The 24,263-nt window shown below is 36.4% G+C and overlaps 2 protein-coding genes across 2 annotated transcripts in view; one reads left to right on the top strand and one right to left on the bottom strand.

The window, feature by feature from the left end:
- Window positions 1-15,866, top strand: part of LOC137400271 (mitogen-activated protein kinase kinase kinase 3-like) — a 42,002-nt gene extending 26,136 nt beyond the window's left edge. Inside the window, exons 7-13 of the mRNA XM_068086602.1 lie at window positions 2,600-2,787; window positions 5,840-5,991; window positions 7,317-7,577; window positions 8,358-8,506; window positions 10,974-11,229; window positions 12,912-13,104; window positions 15,056-15,866. Coding sequence (XP_067942703.1) covers window positions 2,600-2,787; window positions 5,840-5,991; window positions 7,317-7,577; window positions 8,358-8,506; window positions 10,974-11,229; window positions 12,912-13,104; window positions 15,056-15,290 — 1,434 coding nt within the window. The 3' untranslated portion in view covers window positions 15,291-15,866. The remainder of the gene's footprint in view (window positions 1-2,599; window positions 2,788-5,839; window positions 5,992-7,316; window positions 7,578-8,357; window positions 8,507-10,973; window positions 11,230-12,911; window positions 13,105-15,055) is intronic.
- A 22-nt stretch (window positions 15,867-15,888) lies between these two features.
- Window positions 15,889-24,259, bottom strand: LOC137400333 (uncharacterized methyltransferase YdaC-like). The gene is made up of 4 exons (XM_068086668.1): window positions 24,192-24,259; window positions 18,439-18,614; window positions 17,463-17,595; window positions 15,889-16,342 (listed from the first exon to the last, which is right to left on the bottom strand). The coding sequence occupies exons 1-4, from the start codon at window positions 24,232-24,234 to the stop codon at window positions 15,909-15,911; spliced, it is 786 nt and encodes a 261-aa protein (XP_067942769.1). The 5' UTR covers window positions 24,235-24,259; the 3' UTR covers window positions 15,889-15,908.
- Window positions 24,260-24,263: the final 4 nt, after the last annotated feature.

The raw sequence follows: 24,263 nt of genomic DNA, 5'->3' as shown, positions 1-24,263 counted from the left end.
TATCTTCAGTGTCTGATCACAAATCACTTTACACACCTCCAATAGGCCTTTTTAGGGTCACCAATTATTACAAAATTTGTTCAAATTATGTTGCAGTAGTATCACAAAATTAATTAGTTGAGAATACAATGAGTGAATAATTAGGCTATCTTCTGGTTTTTGTCAGTTGCAGATGCATTTTCATTGAACAAAACTAATTGTCAATTGCTGCTTATTTGAAAATTATTTCATATTTATTTGTAAAATGTTCTGCATTCAATAGTATATGATTTGTAGAGATTTCTGGCAAAATTAAAGCAGTAAATCATCACTACCAGCAAATGTCTGTTAAAATGTGAGATGGTCTCATAATTTCTGACAGCACTGTAGTGGTGGTTTATTGAGTTTCACCAACTCGGAAGACTTCTAACAACGATTTTGCAAAAAATTCAATAGAGGAGAAGCGATAAGATACTGTACGGCTCAGATCAGTTCTGACTATCTTTCGCGCATTCGATGGACGTGCAGATCAGGCAGCAGGTCTGAGGACGCATGCTTCATCACATCAAGCTCCATCTACATTGACAATGTTTTCTTTGCTCTCTTGGATGAATTTGAATTGCCTTCTGAATCGGACTTCGTTTTTGGGTACCATCGTAAGGTTGTACAGTAATTTATAATCTCCTTTACCGGAATAGAAGAAATGTTCTAGAGGTTAGAAAAAGATGCATCACACAAGAATCATACCCAGCTATTAGGCTTAGCAGCCAGGCGCACTATCAACTGCTCCACTCAACCACCTTGCTGCATTACGGAATAACTGTGCACATACTTACTACATATGGCAATCTCTCACGGCGCACGGGACTACCAGTCCACTAGTCATTATAAAACCTACCGATGTTTCCGCGACGATATTCACTCAAGGAGTGAGATTGAATCTGCGGCGTCTAGTTGTCAGTATGGGTGGGCGCAAGTTGGGTAGGTCGTAACTCGGATAGTTGCTGCATATATCCTTCATTCGGAAGCATCTACTCAGCTAATCATATAGTAATGTTTGTGTATAGCACATGGTGAATAACTAGTTTTGTGTACAAAGAACACTGTTAGAACCTAAACACTCCTTGTCAAATCTTACATGTATAATAGTAGCTTCAGCTCAGATTATATTGCTTGTTACTATATTCCCGTTATGTACTGCTAGTTCATCTTTGATCATCTCGTCTCTTTCCATGATAATAGCCCGAAAGCGTAGGCTGCTCTCACCGACTCTGTGACACCTAGACAGGATATGGTTATTGCTTTCATGATTTATCTGTGATTGATAGCTGATGGTGACTCAGAATGAGCTACTTTGGACAAGTGTTCATTTGTTGTAATGCGTCTGTTCATTTGTTAAGTCTTTAGAGATAGCTAGTCGATAGACATTGGGCTATTCAGATGACCCTGGGTTAATTTCAATGTTAAAATACACCTATATGAGATTGTATTCATAGTTGAGTGGTAACCCTTCAGTCTCTGCACTGAAATTGTGTTCCATTTCCTGGTTTCACGAGTTGAAGTAAAAACAATAGTATTGATTTTAAGCAGTTGACATCAAATGGTTTTTCAATGACATTGAAATGTAAACTAATCACATTTTGTGCCTAACAATGATTTTATAAAGTCTTGTCAAATGCAGGAAGCTTGTTTCTTTGATGTATCCAAATGCAGAAAAGAATGTTGTTGAGGCTTTAGTTTGTCCGTTATATACAAAGGAGAGATCATCTGTGTGTTTTGCTATATACGTACAAGTAGTTGATACCAATTTTCTGCTAACTTGTCTTGTTCTTACGACAATGAGTTGCTTTACCTTCACTTATTTGTTCATGCGTAGTTGCTGTGCAATGTTTGTTGAGTATTTTCTTCAGTTTGCATTCAAACCGTTAGTTAAACACTGGACTCGCAAGATAACAACTGCTAGGCATGTCCTTCTTTCCATGATGTGATACACGCATTCCTTCTTTAGGCTGATGTCAGTAATATTCATTAGATTTCTTTTGTTTAATTGATGGAGTTTAAAGCAGTACTTGATGAGTGTCGTTAATGTACTCTTTGTCTTCACTGCCATAGACTCTTATCTGGTAACTTACTCTAGGTTTCTTGTTTGTGTCACCTGTTTGCCTTTTTAAAGCATTGTAATACACTCAGATAATACTTGACATTTCATGACTTGCTATAGCAGGCTTTTGGTTGCACTACTAGATGGTCTTTTATGCGACACTGTCGGGGCACTTGTTAACCCTCGTCTTTACTGTCATCATAGCTTTGCAATCTTCATGACTTTCTCTTGTGACAACTAGCAGTTTTTTCTATGTGCCATAAAGTGTATAGGAGATGAGCTAGAGTCAATGTCAGTTTGTTATATGTATTACATTTTATGTTAGTTGCAAAATTGAGTGATTGGCCAGTCGATTATGCCTTCGATCTATCGCTTATTATTATTCAATATGATAGCTACTAGCTACTACTCACGCTGCACCTGGTCACACCAAATATGAATAATCTTTTGAATAGGCCAGACTTTGTTATTATTGCCAAGACATTGTTTGGGCAATGTTCCCTTGATTTCTATTGAAAGGGTATCTCGGATGTCGGTCGAAATGCTAGTTGCCCTTCGCCTCCACCAGGGACGCTCACAGATGTGGACCTTGTTCTCAGCCGTACGACTCCGATGGGCCGGCGGACAGGCTCGAGGGGATCCACAACTAGCAGTGTCGATGGAGAGTTTATTCCTGAAGACGACGATACGGACTCCTCACATAAATAGTAAGTATGTAACTAGAGAGATCGAGATGGCAGCTTATTGCGAGTCAAAATGTGATAAAACAGTAAAACACCCTCACGTCTTAGTGGTCGGTTTCAGGAACGTGATCATGGATATTGCGCATTTGGGAAATGCTAATTGTTAAATGACAGGAAATGTATTTGTCACAATAAAATGAAGGCGTTGAACCTGGTCAATCTCTGAGTGGTAGAAAGAGTCGACTGGTAAAAGAAGATGGTGATTAATCCTTGGAAATTTGACTGGCATTTGTGACATGAAACAGACTTCGAATTGTAATTGTCGATTCTAAAAGCAATCCAAATTTTGTAGCTAAAAAACAATTTCCATGGCATCGAATATTCACTCGCGTGTACTCTGTTTTTTGACGGAAACAAACAGTAACATTTGACGATGTTTGGTATGACTTATCTTCACTCTGACTTGAAATAAACAAAATGTTTTATTGAATTTAGTAATTTTATGATCTTGCTTCAAAAAATAAGGTCTGCAGATACAAAACTATAAGCACGTGGTTCATGGCATCTGTTGGCATTTGTTGTCTTTCTAAAGCTCTGGCAAACTTTTCTGCCATTCATAATATTTAAAACATTGAAAAAACCAAATGATTTTCTAATAATCAACAAGAAACTATCACTAACCAGTTGGGGTGAAAAAATCAGTCAATCACTGCTCAACCTAATTGCTAGCGAGTCTTTTTGCTTTTTTTATCATCTCACCAGATGATTCTTTACTTAAACTAAACAAATTTCTTGTCTGTTAGAAATTACAGATAAGCTCTCAATAATTATGAGTGATTGCTGTCGATTTGCCATTGACAAATAAATGACGACATTATTAAAATGCCAAGCTAATAGTCTCAATCTACCAGTCTTCGCTTGGCATACAAACTCTAACTCCCACGATTTTACATTTTAGTGCTTTTTCCATACTCGATATATCGGGGTTAAAGCGTTGATAGCTTCATTTTAATGAAAAATCGTAGCAAGTTTTTGATTAAATGTAGACTATTTATTTATTGAAGCATTTGGTTTCCTACTGATTAATATCCTCAGCTGCAAAGATGTATTGGTGATGTTAGTAATAGGGGGTGACCTTGTTTTGGTGATAATAGTAATAGGAGGTGACCTTGTTTTGGTGAAATTAGTAATAGCTGATGACCTTGTTTTGGTAATATTAGTAATAGTGGGTGACCTTGTTTTAAAAAAATGGAAGTGATGTCTAATTAAGGCTTAATTAAGTTTATCTCCATGTCCAAGAGTATCGGAGCAACTTTTTTATAGCATGTTATACCAGTTTCAATGTTTGTTTCATACCCTGTTCAGTATAAATCTGCTGCAGGCCAGGGATGTACTTCATTAAAATATCAAAGCCTTGAAGACCTTTTTTCGTACCTACTAAAAACTCACGGCTTGTTTATGGTATGAAAGCCTTGTGAAAAAACTTGAGGGCTTTTCAGGGCAGTTTACAGACTTGTTCTGGAGTAGCACAGGAACAATTGTGATGCATGTCTTTCCTAACACCACCAATGATTGTTTTGTAACTCAAACCACCAACTTACTGATCATAAGTCGGGACTATAACCGCTACACTACAACTTCTCCATTTTTCTCACCTAATATTATAGATAAACGAGGACCATGTGTTTGTGGATTGTATGTATTCCACTCGGTTAGGGGAGTTCATAAAGCCTGCAGAGTGTCGCTGTTATTGCTTCTGCGTGAGTCTGTGCCACGACCCACGTGGAAACCAACAATTTCAAAATATTTAATTATGGAGTTTTTGGAATTTTTTCGCGTCGATGTACTTTATTTAAAGCAGTCCGTGACAGGTTATCGATCATTAAATTAATTTTCCAATTTAGTGTCAGTATTTTAACTTCACTCTCAAGGACTAAGTTTGTCAGAGTCCGTCTGCTGAGTAGTTATTCAATGAGTTGAAGAACTGCGTATTATCGCTACATTCTGAGTATGGAATTGTGTCGCCATAGTTCTTTGGCAAACTTTTCTCGCTCACGATTGACATAGAAACGGTTGGTTTGGTTATCGTAAGATAGAAGATAAATGATATAAAATCATAGAGGCATCGCAAAAGTGGAACCCTGGCTATCTTAGTTTAAATACAATTTTATAACTTTTAATTTTTCCTGCAGTTCTAGTTAGTTAATTAACAAAATATCAGGTCAAGTTTTATCAACGACATTGTGTGAATTTTCTGTTTCGAATTTATGTTAATGTCTGATGAAAGTGTGGTGAATTACACACTGTTTTGCTGTTCATTGTTAGTTTGTTTAAATAACTGCTGGTGAAGGTTTGTTTTTGATAAATGTCTGTATTGAATATGCTACTAAAGAGAGAGGTATCTGGCACTCTCTGATTCTCTGATGCAATGCCGGTGATAAATAACTGATGGAGTGAAAAACTTGATAAGGTGCTGCGGGGGAGGTAAGTAAGAAAGAAGGGAATTTAGCTGGCGCGGTGAACTGTCATTAAGTTATCACTATACAACTGTGATAAGACCGGAAAAGCTTGTATTGGCTCAACTGTGCTTTAAGTTGAAGCCGTCATTACTAGAGAGCTTCAGCTTACTGTCTGTGCATTTACAGTCAGTAAATGTATAGACAGTACATTTACTGGTCCGTAAACGTGCGAACCAGTTACTGGTTGTAACTGGTCTGTTACAACCAGTTGCAACGGGCATTGCTGCTTCTAACTCAGATAGGAGTTTGCAACTCTTGTAACTGTCCGTTGCAGCCAATTTCAACTGCAGCACTGGTTGTTAACATACATTACCCCAAAGACCTATTAACTATGCTAGACTGGGCAATGCAAAGCCACGATGTAGTTAATAGGTCTATGCATTACCCTTAAACTGTTATTGCACCAGTTAAATTCAGCTGATTTACTATTCAAATATTTGACGGTTTATCATAGGGAAATTACCATTCAATTTTTTACCTTGCAGCTGTACTACTGAGGTTTCGTAATTTACAATTTTTCGTTTCATATGTGTATCGAACTGTGTTGTTGTTTGCAGTAAGTTTTCACATGTTTCCTCACGGATGAGTATTCGGTCGGACTCTGGCTACGAAATTCACGGACATAGCTCGTCTCCGAGTGAGAGGAAATATGGAGAAACATTTCCAACGCGTAGGAATGTGGCGGCCTACATCCATGAATCGGATCGAGGTATGTGCCAAGTGAATAAGCTGGCTACCGACAGACAACATTTGCTGTAATCAAAAACTTAGGAGGCACTTTGCTCATCCTTTCTGCTGGAGATGTCAACTTGCCAATCTTGCGCTTGTTGCCAGCTAGTCATCCCTCGAGTTATTTATATCTACATTGTTTTTCAACCGCAAGAATATTCTAAGCTTTGCCCCTGGTCTACTTTTGTATGTATCTTGCCAAAGCTGCCCTGTTCGCAGCCATCTATCGCTAGCTGACAGCTTTCTTTCATCCAGCTGATTGTTTTTTCTCATTTCTTTTTGAACCAATTGACCTGTAATTCTAAGAACAATCAAACCTTACAGATGTAAATTTTAATAGGAATAGCTTGTCATCGCTGTTTCTAATTTCATTTAAGACAGCTGTCCAAGTGTCTGCCGTTTTCTCAATTTTTTCCCATCCGTGTTAATAGTAAGTATAATCTAATGTCAGGGCTGAGTTGAAAAGGTCGGTTAGAAAAAGTGTGAGCTAACATAATGATGCCATTATACCAATAAAATGGAGTTATTCAAGGTTGGCTATTCATACTGGACAACCTTAGTACCTTAAAGGTTTGTTAGCGCTTCAGAACTTATAGCAAGCCGCTGTATGTTGTCAGCGCAAATGAATTTTATATAGTTATGTGCCCAACATGCTGGTAGATCGCAGGATATTATAGGGCAATGGATGGCACATATTAATGTCAAAAGTAGAAACGCAAACAAACGTTTTTTATAATCCATTATATCGTATTACTCTGCACGTGATCGGACAGTTTGAAGTTGCTTTATCCCCGTGATTCATTTCATCATCTAATCGCTGAGTTTACCTGCCGAAAAGCTTTTAACTAATTTAATGATTTTCTTCATTTGATTTATTTCTTATTTATGGGCTTCATTTCTGGTAGTTATAACTGCGTGTGATCAGTTACTTTCGTCTATACGTGTCGTATGATTATCTCACTTGATAGAGTTCTATCTGTCTGCTCTTTAGCTTGTGTCTATGGGTATTATATTTGTGAGAATAAATATACGTATTCACCATATTTTCACATAGCAAGATTATAGCATATGCATTGGTTAGAGAAATATTTTGTTATGCAATTTTGTTGGATTTAATTTCTTCATTTTTATGTAACACGTTTTCTCTACCTTCTTTTTTTCTCCTTTTTTCTCCTTTTCTCATCGCTTTCGCCCACCCTCCTCTCCCAGAAGATGTTGTCAGCTGTACCCACCAAATCTGAATATTCTGTTTTTTCTATAGAGTAGTTGAGTTGTTATAAATGATGGTTTTGCTATTCATTACAGCTTCTTCTATGACATTCCCTCGCCAATCGCATAAAAGACCAAACTTGAATCCCGGAATGTACAACGGGGATAACTCTGGCAGCAACTCATTTCAACAAATTCCTTCAAATGACAATTTGAGTAATGGTAGTGGGTCGTGGAACAAACCCCTATCCTCGGGAAATATTAGCAATAGCTCCAGCAGCAGTGGTTTCCTTGATACGAATGACAACATGAAGACCACCGCTGTAGCCTACCTAAAAAACTTGAAAAATCCCAAATGTAAGTGTTAGTTGTCGAGTTACTCTTATGGCTACTTATAGAGCATTTCCTGTTATAAAGCATTTTCTGCTGTGGAGCATTTCCTGTTGTGGCACATTTCATTTTCTGTTGTGGAGCACTTCCTATTGTGGAGCATTTCCTGTCGTGCGGCATTTCTCTGTATGGGTCACTCCTTATTGTCCTAGTCGATATGATTTATTCGTTCTTTATTTGCTTTTATTGAATTTCTGTAATCACTAAAACTTCAGCAGGAATAATTTTGATATCACATTGAAAATATTTTTGAAATTTAGCAGTTTCATTCTAAAAACAGTAGTCAATTTTATTGCTTTAGAATTATTTTCTATTTTGCCAAATTCTTTATTTTTTAATTTTGAGACATTCAATGTTGTGGTAATTGTAGCCAGAGATATAATTTTGAAGAAAATATCTTTCAAAAGCTTACATCTTCGGATAAAAAGTTTTTTTTAAATGTTGATCTTCTACACTGCCATAACTTTGATAGCAATGATAGGTGTATGGTTTTGTTGTCTAGCACACTTCTGCTAAGCGTAACAGAAACAACTCACGACCATTTAATTCTGAAGCTGTTGTCCTCCCTTGTCACAAAGTTACAGCAAATTCTTCATTGTGGTTTTTAGGAAAATAAGTCATAGCGTTAACTTAAAAAAGTTGGTAAATATTATTAACACTACTGCATTGTATGCATTCAATCTCATTAATATTAGATTTCTAATAAAACATAATTTTAATTTTATTATTGATGGCCAATGCTTGTAGCACCTGTGCAACCAAAGAACTGGAAGCGTGGCAAGCAGCTGGGTGCAGGGGCTTTTGGTTGCGTTTATCTTTGCTATGACGCGGACACAGGCCGAGAGCTGGCCGTCAAACAGGTCAACCTCGGAACTGTAGACTCTCAAGTATCCAAGGTAGAGTACTCTGCCTTGAGCTATAAGGAAGTAAAAGGGAAGTTTCTTCTGTGTCACCAAGCGGTCTAGTGTTCAACGATGTCTTCATAGCAATTTTACTATTAATTTTAAACAATTTATGTCCAAGGCCTTCTTTTCGTATGAAGGTTTGCATTTTATAGGATTCCTTATCAGATATATACTGATAACCAGCTCATACTAGTGCTTCTCAAATAGTATCAGGGGTAAAGAATGAGTAGTGAATAGGTTGTTGAGGCTGGTCCCCATCTAGGCCGCAAGCACTGGTCCTCATCTAGGCCGCAAGCACCGGTGAGAGGCTCACCGGAACATTGCAATGAAATGGGGACCAGCACTCCAAATACTGTTGTTGGCCGCGAGTGATGATTGCAAGAGTCGGTGTGTGATTCACAAGTGAATCACACTCGATGCTTTCTTGAACAGGGTCTTGCAGCTGATATAGGAGCAATGCTCAAGTCTATGGTGTCTAGGTCTATGATTAGACAGTGTTTATTTCTAGAAACTATTTTCAATTTAGGCTGAGCTAAAAAATGTTTATTTCTCATGCTAAACATAGAATTAGTATGGTTGAGATCGATAGATTAATGAACATGATCAGATAAGGGAATTAGATGATGACAATTTATTTTGTACTTTTGAAGCTGTTGTCACTGTTAGAAATAGTTTACTTAGCAGAGGGAGACATTCTTATTTTTCAAAGTTTCAGCTCTAAACACTTATTAGATTTGCCAACTGCTTCATAGGAAGAGATTGTAACTCGCCTTTACGCTCGACTTGCAGTCGCTTTGAAATTGTTCTCTCTGAGAAACTGAAACCATGTCGCAATCATTTGCAGTCATTGAAACATGCATAATTGGTTATCGTTCTCTTTATATATTATAAAGATATATAAAACCAGCATGACAAGCTTTCCATTTACGTACTAACGCTGTTCCACCTCACTGTCATGTTGCTGGAAGTTTCTAGTCTTTTTTTGTGAAACGAGCTGGTGAATTAAGCTATCAGAATTCTTCCACCGTGTGGATATAAAGTCACAAGCCATGCATACAGTGTCAGAATTTTTCAAGTGTACCAACAATTACTAAGGTTTTTTCCACAAGGAAATTATATTCTTTTCTTAGCCATAAATATTAACTAATCAGGTGTTTCAGCACCGGTTACAGTAGTTTTAGTACACGTCATTCGACCAGCAGCTCTGTACAATTAAGGCGATGAGTGTTTTGTACAAGAGGTTCACCCTTTTTTTATCATAATTATCCTTGTATTAGCTTTTCAAAAGTCTGGCTTTTCCAATGTTTGGTTCGAATGTAAAACTAAGTTTATATATATGCGTAAGCAATATATGGTCTCAATCTCCCTAAAATCCTCTCAACATCGTTCATTGTTCAAACTTTTGTTAATAGTTAGAGAAAAATTCCTATATGGTTAGAAGTGGCACAAATGATCATTAGTGCTATCCATTGTAACTATGAAAGACAAGCTTGCTTGTGTATATTAAAGTTCTGATGCCATCCGTTACTGTTTCCTAGAATAGAGTTGATCACAACGTAAAGAAAGTAGGCTAGAACCTCTCAGTACCACAAACATTGTTACAATTGCCTTTACACTTTCGTGCATAAGATGTTGACAGAAAATTTCTAAATGAGTAGGGAATTTGTGATCCTAATAACTATGGTAGCTATTTATATAATCTTTACTTTAACTGTTTGGTTAGGAAACCAGATTTAATATCCTGATATCCAAATTTCTATCCTAACCGGACCAATATTTGGGTCCGGTAGGATATTAATTTGCTGACTTGCTGAAAATTGAAAGCTGCAGCGTTTGCAAAGTTTGTTATTCTTGCTGAACTTTCTACATGTATACTGGCTAATTTTGAAGTCATCTTTAAATGACTTCCATTGACAATCTGTAAACTGGTTAGATTGGAACATACATTTAATTTAGTTAATAAACATGTCAGTTTTGCTTGTTAACTGGGGTCACACTATGTATATTAACAGCCTTTGCGAGCTCTTAGCTACTTCGACAAAAAAGCTGCTATTTTGCATAATATAAAATTTGACCTTACAGTTGGTTTTATGTAGGCATGTTTCAACTTTGAGTATTTTACTCATTTAATTGTCTTTTCCAAAGTTGATGCCAAAGTTAAATTTTTTACTCTGTTTTGTTTTCACACGTTGATTGGTTCTGGCGCCGAGCAAACAGCAACGAATCAACTGGCTGAACTTCAATACGCAGCAGCTGTTAGTGGCACTCGGTTTGCAATATTTTTTTTGTAACCATAAAAGCGGTGTTGTGAAAGTTAAAAGTGGTGTTGAGAAAATAGAGTATGGTTAGGTTTAGCCTTAGGATCTCAAATTGTGAATAGAAGTTCTGACATATTAATAAGGCCAACTTAGCAATTACATCTGACTGTCGTTCTGATCTGATGCTTGTATATTAACAGGAAGTGCGGGCTTTGGAGAGTGAGATATTGTTGCTCAAGAACCTGCACCACGAACGTATAGTGCAGTACATGGGTGCTGACACAATACAGAATACTCTCTCCATCTTTATTGAGTACATGCCTGGTGGCTCGGTCAAGGATGAACTTAACTCATATGGTGCTTTAACAGAGGTCGTTACCCGCAAGTACACCATACAGATACTTGAGGGTGTCTCATATCTACATGAACAATATATTGTACATCGAGACATCAAAGGTACATACCAGTCTACTCAAATTCATTACATTATTATTAAGTACACCATACAGATACTTGAGGGTGTCTCATATCTACATGAACAATATATTGTACATCGAGACATCAAAGGTACATACCAGTCTACTCAAAATCATTACATTATTATTAAGTGCACCATTCACATACTCGAGGGTGTCTCATATTTACATGAACAATATATGGTACATCGAGGCATCAAAGGTAGGCCTACATACCACTCTTCTCAATATCATTTAGAAATTATTGAATTAATAATTAACTAAATAAATTAATAAAAAATTATTAATATTTGATACACAATGTTATTTTTTTAAAACAACTTTGGGGTCCAATTAATGTACCGTAAGTCCTCGTGCTCAAGCCACGCGGCTTGTGCTCAAAACCAGATGACTCACGAAAGAATAATCCTCCAACAAGCCGCGTATGCCCGCAGACCGCGGCTAATGACTGAGGTTTTGTCGTCCTTGACCCTTTCGGGAGCAAGAGTGTTGAGAAGGGTTTCGCTATACCCCCGTCCTCTTGAATAAGAAAACAGGCTACATCAGTACATGTGAAAATAATTCTCTTTTACTTCCAAGTTCGAATTAAAATTCCTAAACCCTTGCATCAAGAACTTACTTGCCATGCCTCAGCTAGATTTTTATTGCCCTGTTAGAGGGCTTCAAGTTTATGGAAAGATGCCGGTCAAGAATGGAATGGTTTTAATAACCTATGACTGTGGTGAGTTAAACATTAGCGATAAATTCTTCTTTAGTCTAAAGTATTCCATAAACATGACCTTGAAAATAAACGAGTAGGTTGCCAAAATCCAGTACATAAAAGTGTATCATGACTGCGATTCTATGGTTATAGCGCGGAACTGAGCAGAGACCGCATTTATCGAGAGGCCGCCCTAAGCCTCACGTAAGTTTTAAAAACTTGGCTTTAGCCGCGGCCTATGACCTTGAACCAGAGCCGCGTCCAAAAACAAGCCGCGCGGCTTGAGCATAAGGACTTACGGTAGGCTTTTTTTGCTATAAAGTCAATAATAAAGTAGGTGAGTTTGTATTTTCAATAGGAGTTTACTTCTTTTTGAGCAAACAACTATGGCTTTTTATTAAAGTAGTTTTTCATGACATTTGATACAGCTCAGAGTTGAACTTAAATTGTTGTTTAAAGCCAAGAAATTTGAAACAAATTGCTCCAGGAACGCATAAATTATGTTAGATTAGCTTTTAGCTAGGGTTTAATATGCATGGTCACTGAAGCTGTAAGTACTACGGCTCATCTTGCGAATTGAGAATTGTATATATGTTTAGGTTTGTCCTAGCTGTAGCCAGTTAAAATTTAACAAACAACCATGTGTCAGATGCAATCCATACTATAATAAGAGCGGTCTCCGTCTGCCCGCAGCCATGCTAAGAGCGATAAAAATGTGCCCCACATGGTTATTGAACTAAGGGTATCAGATTCATAAGCAAGCATGATACTATTACACTACTCAGGAGCCCTAATGATGCAATAGATAATTCTTCATATATGGTAGTTATTACTCATGACAATCTCTCACGTTGTATGGGTCTGTAGTGTGTATGAGTAGATGTAAATTATGTAAGCTTGTTTTTGTGGATTGGAAAAATAAAAAAAACTTAATGGCTAAAAAAATCTTTTGCCTCTAACAGGTGCCAATATCCTGCGAGACAGCAATGGCAACGTTAAACTCACAGACTTTGGTGCCTCCAAACGATTGCTCAATATCAAAACACTCAAAGGGGAAACCCTATCAGATGGAATAAAAACTGTGATAGGAACTCCATATTGGATGTCTCCAGAGGTTATCAATGGAAATGGATATGGAAGAGGAGCTGATATATGGTAAGGATTGTAAGGCTACACAGCCAGTATGTTTGAGTAGTAGTGGAAAATGCAGAATAAGTTTCAAGAGCGTTTATCAAAATGTTTGATAATTGTTATCGCGATCAGTTGGAAACACGGTTTTAACATCTATCTCCTTGTTGCCAGCAATTTTTTTTGTTACATGATGCATTTTATACAGTTTTGGGGAGTTTGTAAAACCAGCATAAATATTAACTAGAAATTCCCGTCATACAGCCCACGACCTAAGTGATATTGGAAAAAAGAAAGGGTACTGCTGGTTGAGAAATGCAATATTAGCAGTCAAATGGCACTGCAGTGCAATAGGATAACTGCAATGTTAGCTGCAATGGTAGCTGTAATGTACTAGGTGTTATTATGTACAACAAACAGCAATAATGAAAGGAAAAGATTATATGTTTATATCTCTCCCCTGCAATAGGAGAAATGTAATACGGTATTAGAAGTAAAATGGCAAGCTGCTGTGTAATATACACAGTTTGAAAGTTGGTTGTGTTGAATGCAGAATGGTTTTGACAGCGATCTGTAACCAAAGTGAAGAAATGGGTCATGATCACAGAAACCATGATTAAGTCTGGTGTGTGAGATTTAGAGTTATCTACACTAGCAGAAGGAGAAAATTCTCAGTTATTTTGCACACAAAAATTTGATTCCAGCTTAATTACAGCAGATTTTATGGTCAATAAACTGAATGCATGTTTACCATTAGTGCAAAAACATAGTTTTGAGAAAACTGGTCTTAAAGTTTGAGAAACGAAAACCAATGCGCAATTTTGTTTACATTTCAAAACGTCATGGCGACCAATATCAAGAAGTTGTGATATTTATCTAGATTTTTGTATTTATATGCAAAAAATTATGCTGAATTTAAAAATTTAAACAGATTTTGGTTGGTTGTCATAGAAATAGCTGTATATCTATAAGAAAGTGTAAGCCTATAACTTAATTTTGCAGATATTAAAAAGGCTTGGCAGTACCGCGATATTGGGCACAGCCGTAGTATCATCAACACAATCTTTAGAAAAATAATAACAGTAACATATTGCCCAACGTCGGTCACTATATACCTGATCTTGTAAATTCGAATGATTATTCTTATAATTAAATCTTATAATAATCTTATAAAATCAAATAATTTTTCTTATAATTAAATATTGTAATAATCTTATAAGAATCGTTAGAAAAATATCATCGTCATTTCCTTTACTTTCACTGCTTTGGACATCAGTTGGAATACCAAAGTACTCATTATAAGTGTCCAAAATGTCAGTTACTTTGAACTCGGCAAAAAAGAAACGATTACCTTTCAGTGCTTCTACATTAATTACAGAAACCTTCGGCAATTATACAATGCCATAGACTGGTGAAATGTGCATGTTTTTCTCGTGAAATGCGCACGACTTAATGGTTCTACTTTCTGTCGCCCAGCCTTATCGGCGTTTCGTTGGCCGGTCTTAATTTTGATTAAAAAAGGCTTTTCAAGTTTTAATGGCGATTTTAGGCCAAATTAATCTGTCTATTTATATATAATTCGATCAGATGGGTAAGTTTTAGAATATTGTCTACAAATTTCAAAGACTTGGTAACATATTTAAATAGGTTTATATGCGTTTTGTATCATTATTATACTTAAATGACTCCATAGAAAAATGGTTAAATTTGTTGATGAGATTTGGGCACAAGGGTTTGGGACGGCTGTTCATGAATAATTGTCGTGAGTTGTGTGCACATATGCATTTATCATAAAGCTCCCAAACAATCGCATCGCTCGTGTTTGGTCATGGGAAAATGTTCAAAATAACGATTATTTCTACAAAGTATCTAGTCGATGGTACTCGACCATAAATTTATTGTTATGTTATCGGTAGAGAAGCTCCATCGAAATTTACCTCTGTTAAATAAGCTTCTACAAAACTTTCTTTATGTACAGGAGCATAGGAGCTACTATTGTTGAAATGCTGACAAAACACCCTCCTTGGCATGAACTTGAAGCCATGGCGGCGTTGTTTAAGATCGCCAACCTAAAAAAAGCACAGTACGTCCTTGATAAGAAGGTCAGCAAACTAGCCAGAGAATTTATAGAGAAGACATTTGCTCCAGAGACACAGCGTCCCAAGGCGGAAGAGCTTCTACGAGATCCTTGGTTGGCCAGTGGCTACGGCTGATCTGCGAGGAGTAACGCAGTATCCACTTTTTCTATCGCTCTGGCAATCACTTCGCTTTTGTTCTTTCTTACTAGATATTATTTTCTACATTTTGCACTTTCACAGATATTTATAGCTGTATTTCGCTAGTGTACATTGATGTAGTTAGTCTCTGGAGCATAACACTGACCAGTACACAATTGCTAGGAAACTTGGTCAATACTGTGGTCCAATGTGTCTGAAAATTACCTTATGTAAAGCTAGTTTGGGTGATTGGTAGAAGATTGACTCAATTTAATGGATTACAAATTAAAATTATATGAAGCAGTTTTGATATTTATTCAACTGCTTAGTTTTTTATAAATCATACAATATATTTATGAAATAATTAACAGATATTGGTTAGCTTCAGACAAAATCTGTTATGAATGAATTCTTTAGCACGTATAGACTCTATCCCATCCTTTCAAGGTTTAGCAAGGAAAGAGTAAAATCCTATCTTGAAACTAGACCGATAGACCCGTAGAGGAGGCCTTAGAGAGCTTAAAATTGTATGCAACAAACAGGAAGAAATATTTGTGAAATAAGATTTTGAAAAACCTGGTATGAAAATTTGAGAATATCGCTATTAAAACTGTATTAATCCTTCCTGGCCCAAGCATAAATACATACATGTACCGCACCTCCCCTATGTTGATCCACCACTACCACATTAACAAAGCCGGCTTGTTTTAGCGCGGCCAGGTAGTTTGGAATATTAGCATTCTGTTTATTCAGAATATCAAAAGATACGGCATTAGCTACTGCATTGGGGTTTAGGGTAGTAAGCATTAGCCCTCCCGGCTTGAGAACACGAAGAAGCTCGCTGCAGCATCCTACGCAATCGTCCCAAAAATAAAAGACATTGCAATGGAAGATTTTATCGAAACTGTTGCTATCATATGGTAGGTCGGCTACAGAACCATGTTGTAGATCAACAAGGCCATCATGAATTTCTTGTGTTAATCGTTCAGTCGCAGCAGATACCATTGATTCGGAGTAGTCAACTCCTGATACATGACCTCCGCATGATTCTACAATTTAGTTTCATGTGTTAAATCTTTCGACATCGAAAGCATATACATGCAAACTATATAAAACATTCCAATAAAATGTCTATTATCTTATATAGTCAACAGAAGAATAGCAGGCGAGTTGGTGTTTGTCAAAAACCCGCAAACAGATAATTGTAAAGATATCTGAACAAATATGCTTACAATGGCCTACGCAAAGTACCAAAAGAAATCATTTGCGACTGGAAATGCTAAAAGCAGAAGCTGTACCACAACAAGAAACAAATTGTAGTAATAAGTACAAAAGCAAAACCTACTGTGATTTACGAAGGTATCTTACCAAAAACAGGTAGAATTCCCATTTCGTCATTAACATAGCCGAGCTAAAGGAATATGTTTCAGAGCTGCATAGATATTCATGTATATATTTTGATCATTTCGATGAGATTAAAATGACCAAAACATGCTAAGCTCTTTTGTGAAACTATATAAATTCCTTCTCACATGACTGTCATCTATTAACTTTAAAATGTTTAGATTAAGTGTAAGAATTTCATAACATTAGATGAATGATAGACTAGTAGGTCAACTAAAACATATGATATCAGCAAATAACTAAGTAAAATGTTACTACATCTACACTCAATGGTATTGAGTTCCAATAAATAGTTGAGAATATTCCTAGTGGTAAGCTGTAATTCTAATTCGTATTGATCAGATGAGGCACGCCGTTATCTTGCTGGGAAAACGAAAGTTAAGTTTGTGTAACTTTGCCTAAAAATAGCTCCATTTGCATACCAAAAGAAAAAGGTAACTCAAACTCACCATGATAAACTATTATATAACTCAATTGGAAACTGACAACTTACTATTTTGTTTGCATAAAATCTTGGCACAAAGATGTGCAGTTTCGAAAGACGTGGCATAAATATAATATTATACATGTAGAATACATGTATAATATTATATTGTAATACAAAAATAATATTGTATAATAATTATACAATAATAATTATTATTATATAATAATTATTATAATATAATAATACATTGTTATATAATAACAATACATGTCTAGAGGTTTGTAAGCGATAAAGGAAAGAAGAAAGTGATGCATAGACAAAAACACTGAAAAATGTACTATCAATCAAGGATGCAGCTTTTTGTATTCCAAGTCCGGGTCCGAAGCCGACCTCCAGTACCTTATCGGAGGATTGTATCTCACATTTATCCACTGCTAAAGTTTCAGCCGCTTCGTTGCCAACCTCTAAAAACTATAAGCAGTTGATAAATAAGAGAAACACCAATAAAATTACAATGATTGTTTACAGCCGACAACCGTTTACAGTGATAAGGAAGACAAATCCAAGCCCTAGTTTACATACTTCAAATATAGCACTACAAACAAATAACTGAATAGATTTCGCTACAAACCTTCAATTAATGGTATCTAATTTTACAGCTCGTAAGTTGATAGGACATTAAATGCATGCATACCATAAGCATTTAAAAACACTATATGCTTGAACAAAAATCCAATCATTTCGAAGTCGTTAGGCTCACAGCTTGGATGTGTCTTTGTCAAACTCCGTGCAGACGATTACCTTAGCATATGAACCCTCCAGCATACATCATAAAGTTCTACTTAATATTTAACTCTATATTCAAAGTGACTGCTAACTTACGATGTTCCAAGTTTAGGGAGGCATCAGTTTTATCATTAAAAGTAAAAAAATGATAAAATGAAAAAGGAATCGTATAAAATTCCTGTCCCTAATTCGCATACATGTAGTTGAAATACAGCACTATAAGCAAATAACTGAATAGATTTTGCTACAAATCTTTAGTTAATAGTATCTAATTTTAGTGATTCTAATCAATCGCGGGCAGAAGTTAGGCGGGTGAGAAGCATTGTTGAGTACTATAAGCATTTAACAACGCTACATGCTCTGATACAAATGTAAACGTACTTTAAATGCATTAAGCTCACAATTTGGATGCGTCTTTGCGAACTGCGTAGAAAATATTATTGATAAGACAACCCCTAAAATACTAACAGCATACTTTTCTACCCAAGTTTGTCTCTGAAATGTAAAGCAAGGCATTTCCAAACTCACTTGTTTTATCAATAGAGACATCAGAGTTCCATTGTCCGGCCTTCCTAAATTTTTTGATATTGATTTGTGAAGTACCGAGAATGGCCAAATCTTACGAGCGTACATACACAGTGGGACAAGTAACATGAATATCCTAAAGACGCACCAATTTAGAATATCGCTTGCTACTCCCATCTCTAAAACATAAATATCGATTAGTAATTAGTCTAATCAAAGTTGTTTATTATTTACAATAAAGCTTATTGAGCTCAAACCTATACGCTGTGGTTTGAGCACAGCTAGAATAGGATTATTTTGTGAAAAGTTCCTTTTTACACTTGAATACAAAGTTTTCTAATTTCATTTTTATAGATGTCAAGTAAAAAAACTGTTCTTTTGATGAGGGACTGCAACCACAAGGGCATGTTTGAGTTACAGCTGTAGAACCAGTTTTTTTCACAGGTTCATATCACATACTAGAAAATTCTTTTTGACTCAAAAACAAAATGGAGAAAAAATACTGAGAATTGTATTTTGGCTTTGAGAGGAACTTGTCCCTTCTGCTCTAAGGTGAATGAGGTCTGTTAATGCTATACTTTCTTAACTAACTTGTTACTATAATTTATTGTAATGTAAAGACTATAATTTATTGTAATGTAAAGAGAATAACTCACATGAATGCAACATTTGAATAATATATGAATAATAATGAATAATATATGATTTGCAATGACAAAGAAGTATCTGCTAGATGTTAAGCTGATACAATTTGTATAAAGCTTCCACCTAAAATGGATGAACAAGGCTGCTTTATGTCTTTATATTTTCAAAGAGCAATAAAAACTTCCTGTTGGAGTTGATATTTCTTTGCAAGAGAGCCCTAAACCAATACAAACCTTGCTAAGGCTTTAAATCAAAGAGCCACTCAATTAAAAAACATTTTAATAGAAAATAGGTGTGTTGACCAATAAAATTAAACCAGCGCATAATGCGTTAGTCTGTCATTGCACTCAAGACGCTTAAATGAATGTCTACCTATGTTGTTTATCAGCATTATCGGAACAACATGTGAACGAAATCACTGTGTGTATCTCATGAGTTAATTAAGTAGTAAGCAGCTTATAAACAGTAAAAAGGGCACATGTGGTCGTGTACCTAAATGAGCATGAAAATCTTCTTGTCAGAAAATCTAATCAACAGATGACTGCGTATCCTTTCTCTCTTCTTTTCTCAGTCTCTCTTGTTTTCAGTATTTTTTACAGTGTCAGTCACTCTCTATCTCAATGGCAGTCTCTATCTCAGATTCTCTCTTTTTCAATCTCTCTTAATTTCTTTCTTATTCATCTCTCTTCTACTCTCTTCCTCCCTCTGTCAATTTCTTCTTTCATTTCAATAAAATCAGCAAAGCTTTATGTCAGTTTAATACCATCAAACTATGCTAAGCTTTCAAACACCTTCTTGGCAAGTGAATTTAGTTATGCGATTAGATTGTGACAAACCCAGCTCATGCATTTTGCTGAACAGATTAATACACGCTCACATGGCTTATCATTAAATGTGATGATTATGAAGTTTTCTAACGGAAAAGAGTTTTGTTTAAATTTATCTATGACTAGCCAAATGTCCGGCGTTGCACGGGTATTAATAAACAGCTTATAAACAGTTGCAGGTACTGTAGTTGCCTGCCACTTGCCCTTAGCCTGGTACATTTTCAAAGACTAATTTGAGTACGCTAATTATCTACGGCTCTTACTAACAAGAGCCATGAGAGCAAGCATAAAATGAAGTTGCGCCGTAACGGAGAGTGTTAGGTAGCATATTTTCACCCACATAGCAACATATATTGCCAAATGACCCCATCAATCTCGCGTAGCTTAATTGGTAAGATATTTGCCTGGCAAAAGGGAGATTCTGAGATAAAATCCAGCATGAAATGAATATTTCATTTCTAAGTTTTAATAGCTATAGCTAGACAAACCGAAACACACACAAACTTTGAGATTTATATACGTATATAGATACTGTTTTAGCATAATGTGCACTATATAATCACTCCTCAGATATCAAGGTCTAGGAAAATATAATGATAACGGTGAACTTTCGCTTGCTTTCTGCTCAGAGCACAATCTTACCAACACCATTTTCAAACACAAAAATCATCGTAAGACGACATGGATGCATCCAAGGTTCAAGCATTGCCACCTACTAGACTATGCGATTACAAAGAAAGTTGACCAAAAAGATGTTATGGACACCCATGTTTACAGAGGTGCTGAGTGCTGTACAGACCACAACATGGTCTGTTCCATGATAATAGTCAAAATACAAAGGAAACAAGGGAAGAACGGTCAAAAACCACTGAAAAAGCTATATATGCTGGAAATCTTAAAGACATCAAGATTCGAGGAAGCATAGAGGAAAAAAATAAATAAAAGATCAGATGAGAAGGTAATAGGGGAGAACACCGAACGCTGGTAGACTTCAAAGAGTCTGGCTTTTAACGCAGCATATGAGGCACTGGGCATACTATCCGTAAAACGCTAAGATTGGTACGGAGAGGTTAATGCAAAGCTAAACCAGCTGCTTAAAGAGAGAAATGGTGCACAAAGTTTGCATCTGCCAAGTTGCACCAGAGCGAACAAGGCAAAACTTTCAACAATTGGGCACAAGCTCCAGCAATACACCAGAAAACTGAAGTAACATTGGTGAAAAGAAAAAGCAAAAATATTTACAGCCAGTTTCCAATCGCAAAGATGTGAAAAAATTCTACCAGGTCCCAAAGAATCACATGGCCCATAAAAAAGGCAATGGTTCAGCTAAAAAACACTTGATGGAGAAACAGTTCAATAGGACAAAAATCAGATTCGGGATCACTTCGCCGAGTATTTCAATCAGCTCCCAAAGGTCTCAGGAATGACAGAACAGTGTGCTTTAGATTGCCTCACGCAAAGGCCAATCATGAGCTGTCTGGATGAGCCACCAGATGAAGTAGAAGTCATCGCTGTAGTCACCAAAATGAAAGAAAATAGAGCACCTAGATAATGTGGGATCTCCGCAGAAGTATAGCAATATGATGGTCAGCGGCTACAAATGACACTAGTCAAACTGATGAGAGATAAATGAGAGAAGAAAAAAATGCCACAGGATTGGAAAGATGCTAACATTAAACCTATATTTAAAAAAGAAGATCGTACGGGCTGTGAGAACTATCGAGGCATTTCTCTCCTGTCAATTGCTGGAAGGATTATGGCCATGTACTATTCAACAGGATCAATAAATTATCACAAAATGTACTGCCTAAAACACCCCTTATGGATTTTGCAAAGGATATTGTACAATGGATATGGTGTTCAGGCTCCGTCAAGCACACGGCAAATATCTAAAACAAAACATGCCTTTGTACGCTGTTTTCATTGACTTCATCAAAACCTTTGATACGTTTTGAGACAAAGTATCTGGATAGTTATAAAGAAATTAGGCTGCATTGACAAAATGATAAACCTAAAAAGATTATTACATGACGGAATGCAGACTTGAGTAGTTCAGGCGTATCATGCTTCAGAGAAGTTTTTTGTAGATAATGGTGTCAAGCAGGGCTTTGTCTTAGCACCAACCTTGTTCTCATTATATCTCGGTGCTATGCTTGAAGACAACAGCGAAGGAGTTTACATCCAAACAAGACAGTGCCAATCTCTTCGGAGTCTCTCAGTTAAAATCCAAATCATGCACAACCAAATGCCTAGTCAAAGAGATGTTGTTCGCGAATGAAAGCGCTCTGGTTGCCCACTTGACTGAGTACATGTAACTGCTTATAGATTGATTTGTATGTGTAGCATCCAAACTAAGCCTAACAATAAATATAGAGAAAACAGACTGTCTGTATCAACCTGTAAAGCTTCTGCATCTACTACCTGATCTTACAGATTTTCTGATAGACAACAAACCTCTCACACTCTACACAGATTTCAGATACCTGAGTGGTATCGTATCCAGTAATGCCAAAAAATAATAAAGAACTTAATCAGAGAATTGAAACTGCCAGTGCTTCCTTTGAAAAACTTCAGAATCGTTCGTGGAGGAACAAGCATGTAACCATCCAAGCTAAGTTGTGGGAGCAGTACACATAACTGTACACATGTAAGGTATACAGAAATGTAAGACTAACAGCCCTATTATATAGAGCTGAGACTTGGACAGTGTACCAAAAGCAAGTAAAAAGACTGCACACAGTCATGATAAGACAACTATGCATCTCACCTAGAAAGATAAGGTCAAAAATTCCAAAATCTTAGGGCAAGCTGGTCTCCCATCCATGGCGGACATTCTGATAGAAAAAGGCCTACGATGGCTAGGGCCTGTACACCGTATGGGTCATGAGCAATTGCCAAGACAACTATTATATTCACAATTCTTCGAAGAAAAGGGAGATCAGGGCAGACCCAGACTAAGATACAAAATGTAGCTAAGCTTAACACAAGGCTGAGGAATCTAGACCGAACAGATGGCAAGAGAAGGCAGAAAACAGAGCTGCATGGAAGTCAGTGATAAAGCCAAAATCATACTGACTGACTCCAAGAGAGAATTATATAATGACTCCTTAGTTACTGATCTTCAATATATAATTTTAGCCTAACAAGTTGCTACCAGCATCTTGTGAATTCCATAATGTTTGTGCTGTCAGTTGCTGTATGGAAATATCATGAAAGCAAAATACTAACAGGGAGTGGAGCCAGACCATGTAATGCATACAATACGTACAAGCAGCAAAACATCAAAAGATACAATAATTAAAAAATATCAACAAGCAAATTAGAAACTTCAAATGAGAGGAATCAAGCATAGAAAATGCCTCAATCCCAACTGGAGAAACGATCAAGGGAAGTAGAAACAATAACACCTACCAACCACCACCACCAGACATTAACAAAAATAACTGAGCTTTTTTTCACTTTAATCCAGTGAATTTCCTTGACATATGCAAGTGCCAACCTTACCAATGAAAACAATTTTACACAATCATGGCACCCTCCCCAAATAGACCGGCGTTCTTCAGATGACGTACCAAAAAAACAGTGCTCCTTCAATAACAAACCTCTATGGCATAAAAATACAACCCTGAACACTTATACATCTAGTATCAGACTAACCGAAATATCTTAAAAGAGAAAAATTATAATAGCCCTTTCTCTTTGGACTTCGAAGCCTTGTAGACGTACAAGACTGAGCTTAAGAGTGACACAGCTGTTTTGAGTGTAAGGGTATATTTTGTACTATTGAGATTTTTCTACTTGTTCCTATCTGCAGTTTATTCTAGAATTTTGCTAGTTATGTATTAGCTGCTAGTTTAAGAGAATAAACATTACTTCTATTGCGACTCTAAATATCTGAGTATTGACATACCCTAACTAGTAGACTTGCATTGAAGAACTAGGTCATGCTCTACAAATTGAATTACCAATCCATAACTGTCATAATAAGGCTACTAGCCTTCAAAACAATTAATCATGAGTACGTAGCGTAATCAAGATAAAGTGAGATCACAGGAGCTACCAATTATTTATGTTGTTGCGGAATGTCAAGTAAGAGAATTCATTGAAATCTACACGTACATGTATTCAAGACACAGTACAACAGGTTTTGAGAATATTTTAATGCACTTCCTTAAACTTCTTTAACATCTAACATAAACGGTTTTGTTCATTATCCTGAACATTGTTGCACGTAACCAGTTTTATTCCTCAATTCTTTTTTATACAAGCAGGTTATGATGCTACCTCGAAGTATGTGAATTAGCAGTCTGAAACATCTGAATGACATATACGTGTAAAAAGTTATTTCCTGAATAA

This window comes from Watersipora subatra, chromosome 1, assembly GCF_963576615.1.
Source record: "Watersipora subatra chromosome 1, tzWatSuba1.1, whole genome shotgun sequence".
Classification (NCBI taxonomy): domain Eukaryota; kingdom Metazoa; phylum Bryozoa; class Gymnolaemata; order Cheilostomatida; family Watersiporidae; genus Watersipora; species Watersipora subatra.
The sequence above is the reverse complement of the archived record's forward strand: the minus strand, read 5'-3'. Positions and strand labels throughout refer to the sequence as shown.

What these genes read in the sequence shown, in the direction of transcription:
- LOC137400333 (XM_068086668.1), bottom strand. Translation starts at nt 24,234, where the DNA reads ATGTCATTCAGATGTTTCAGACTGCTAATTCACATACTTCGAG. An exon ending in GCTAATTCACATACTTCGAG is followed by an intron (nt 18,615 to 24,191) that starts GTAGCATCATAA and finishes TTTATGTTTTAG; the next exon opens with AGATGGGAGTAGCAAGCGAT. An exon ending in TGTCTCTATTGATAAAACAA is followed by an intron (nt 17,596 to 18,438) that starts GTGAGTTTGGAA and finishes AACTGCTTATAG; the next exon opens with TTTTTAGAGGTTGGCAACGA.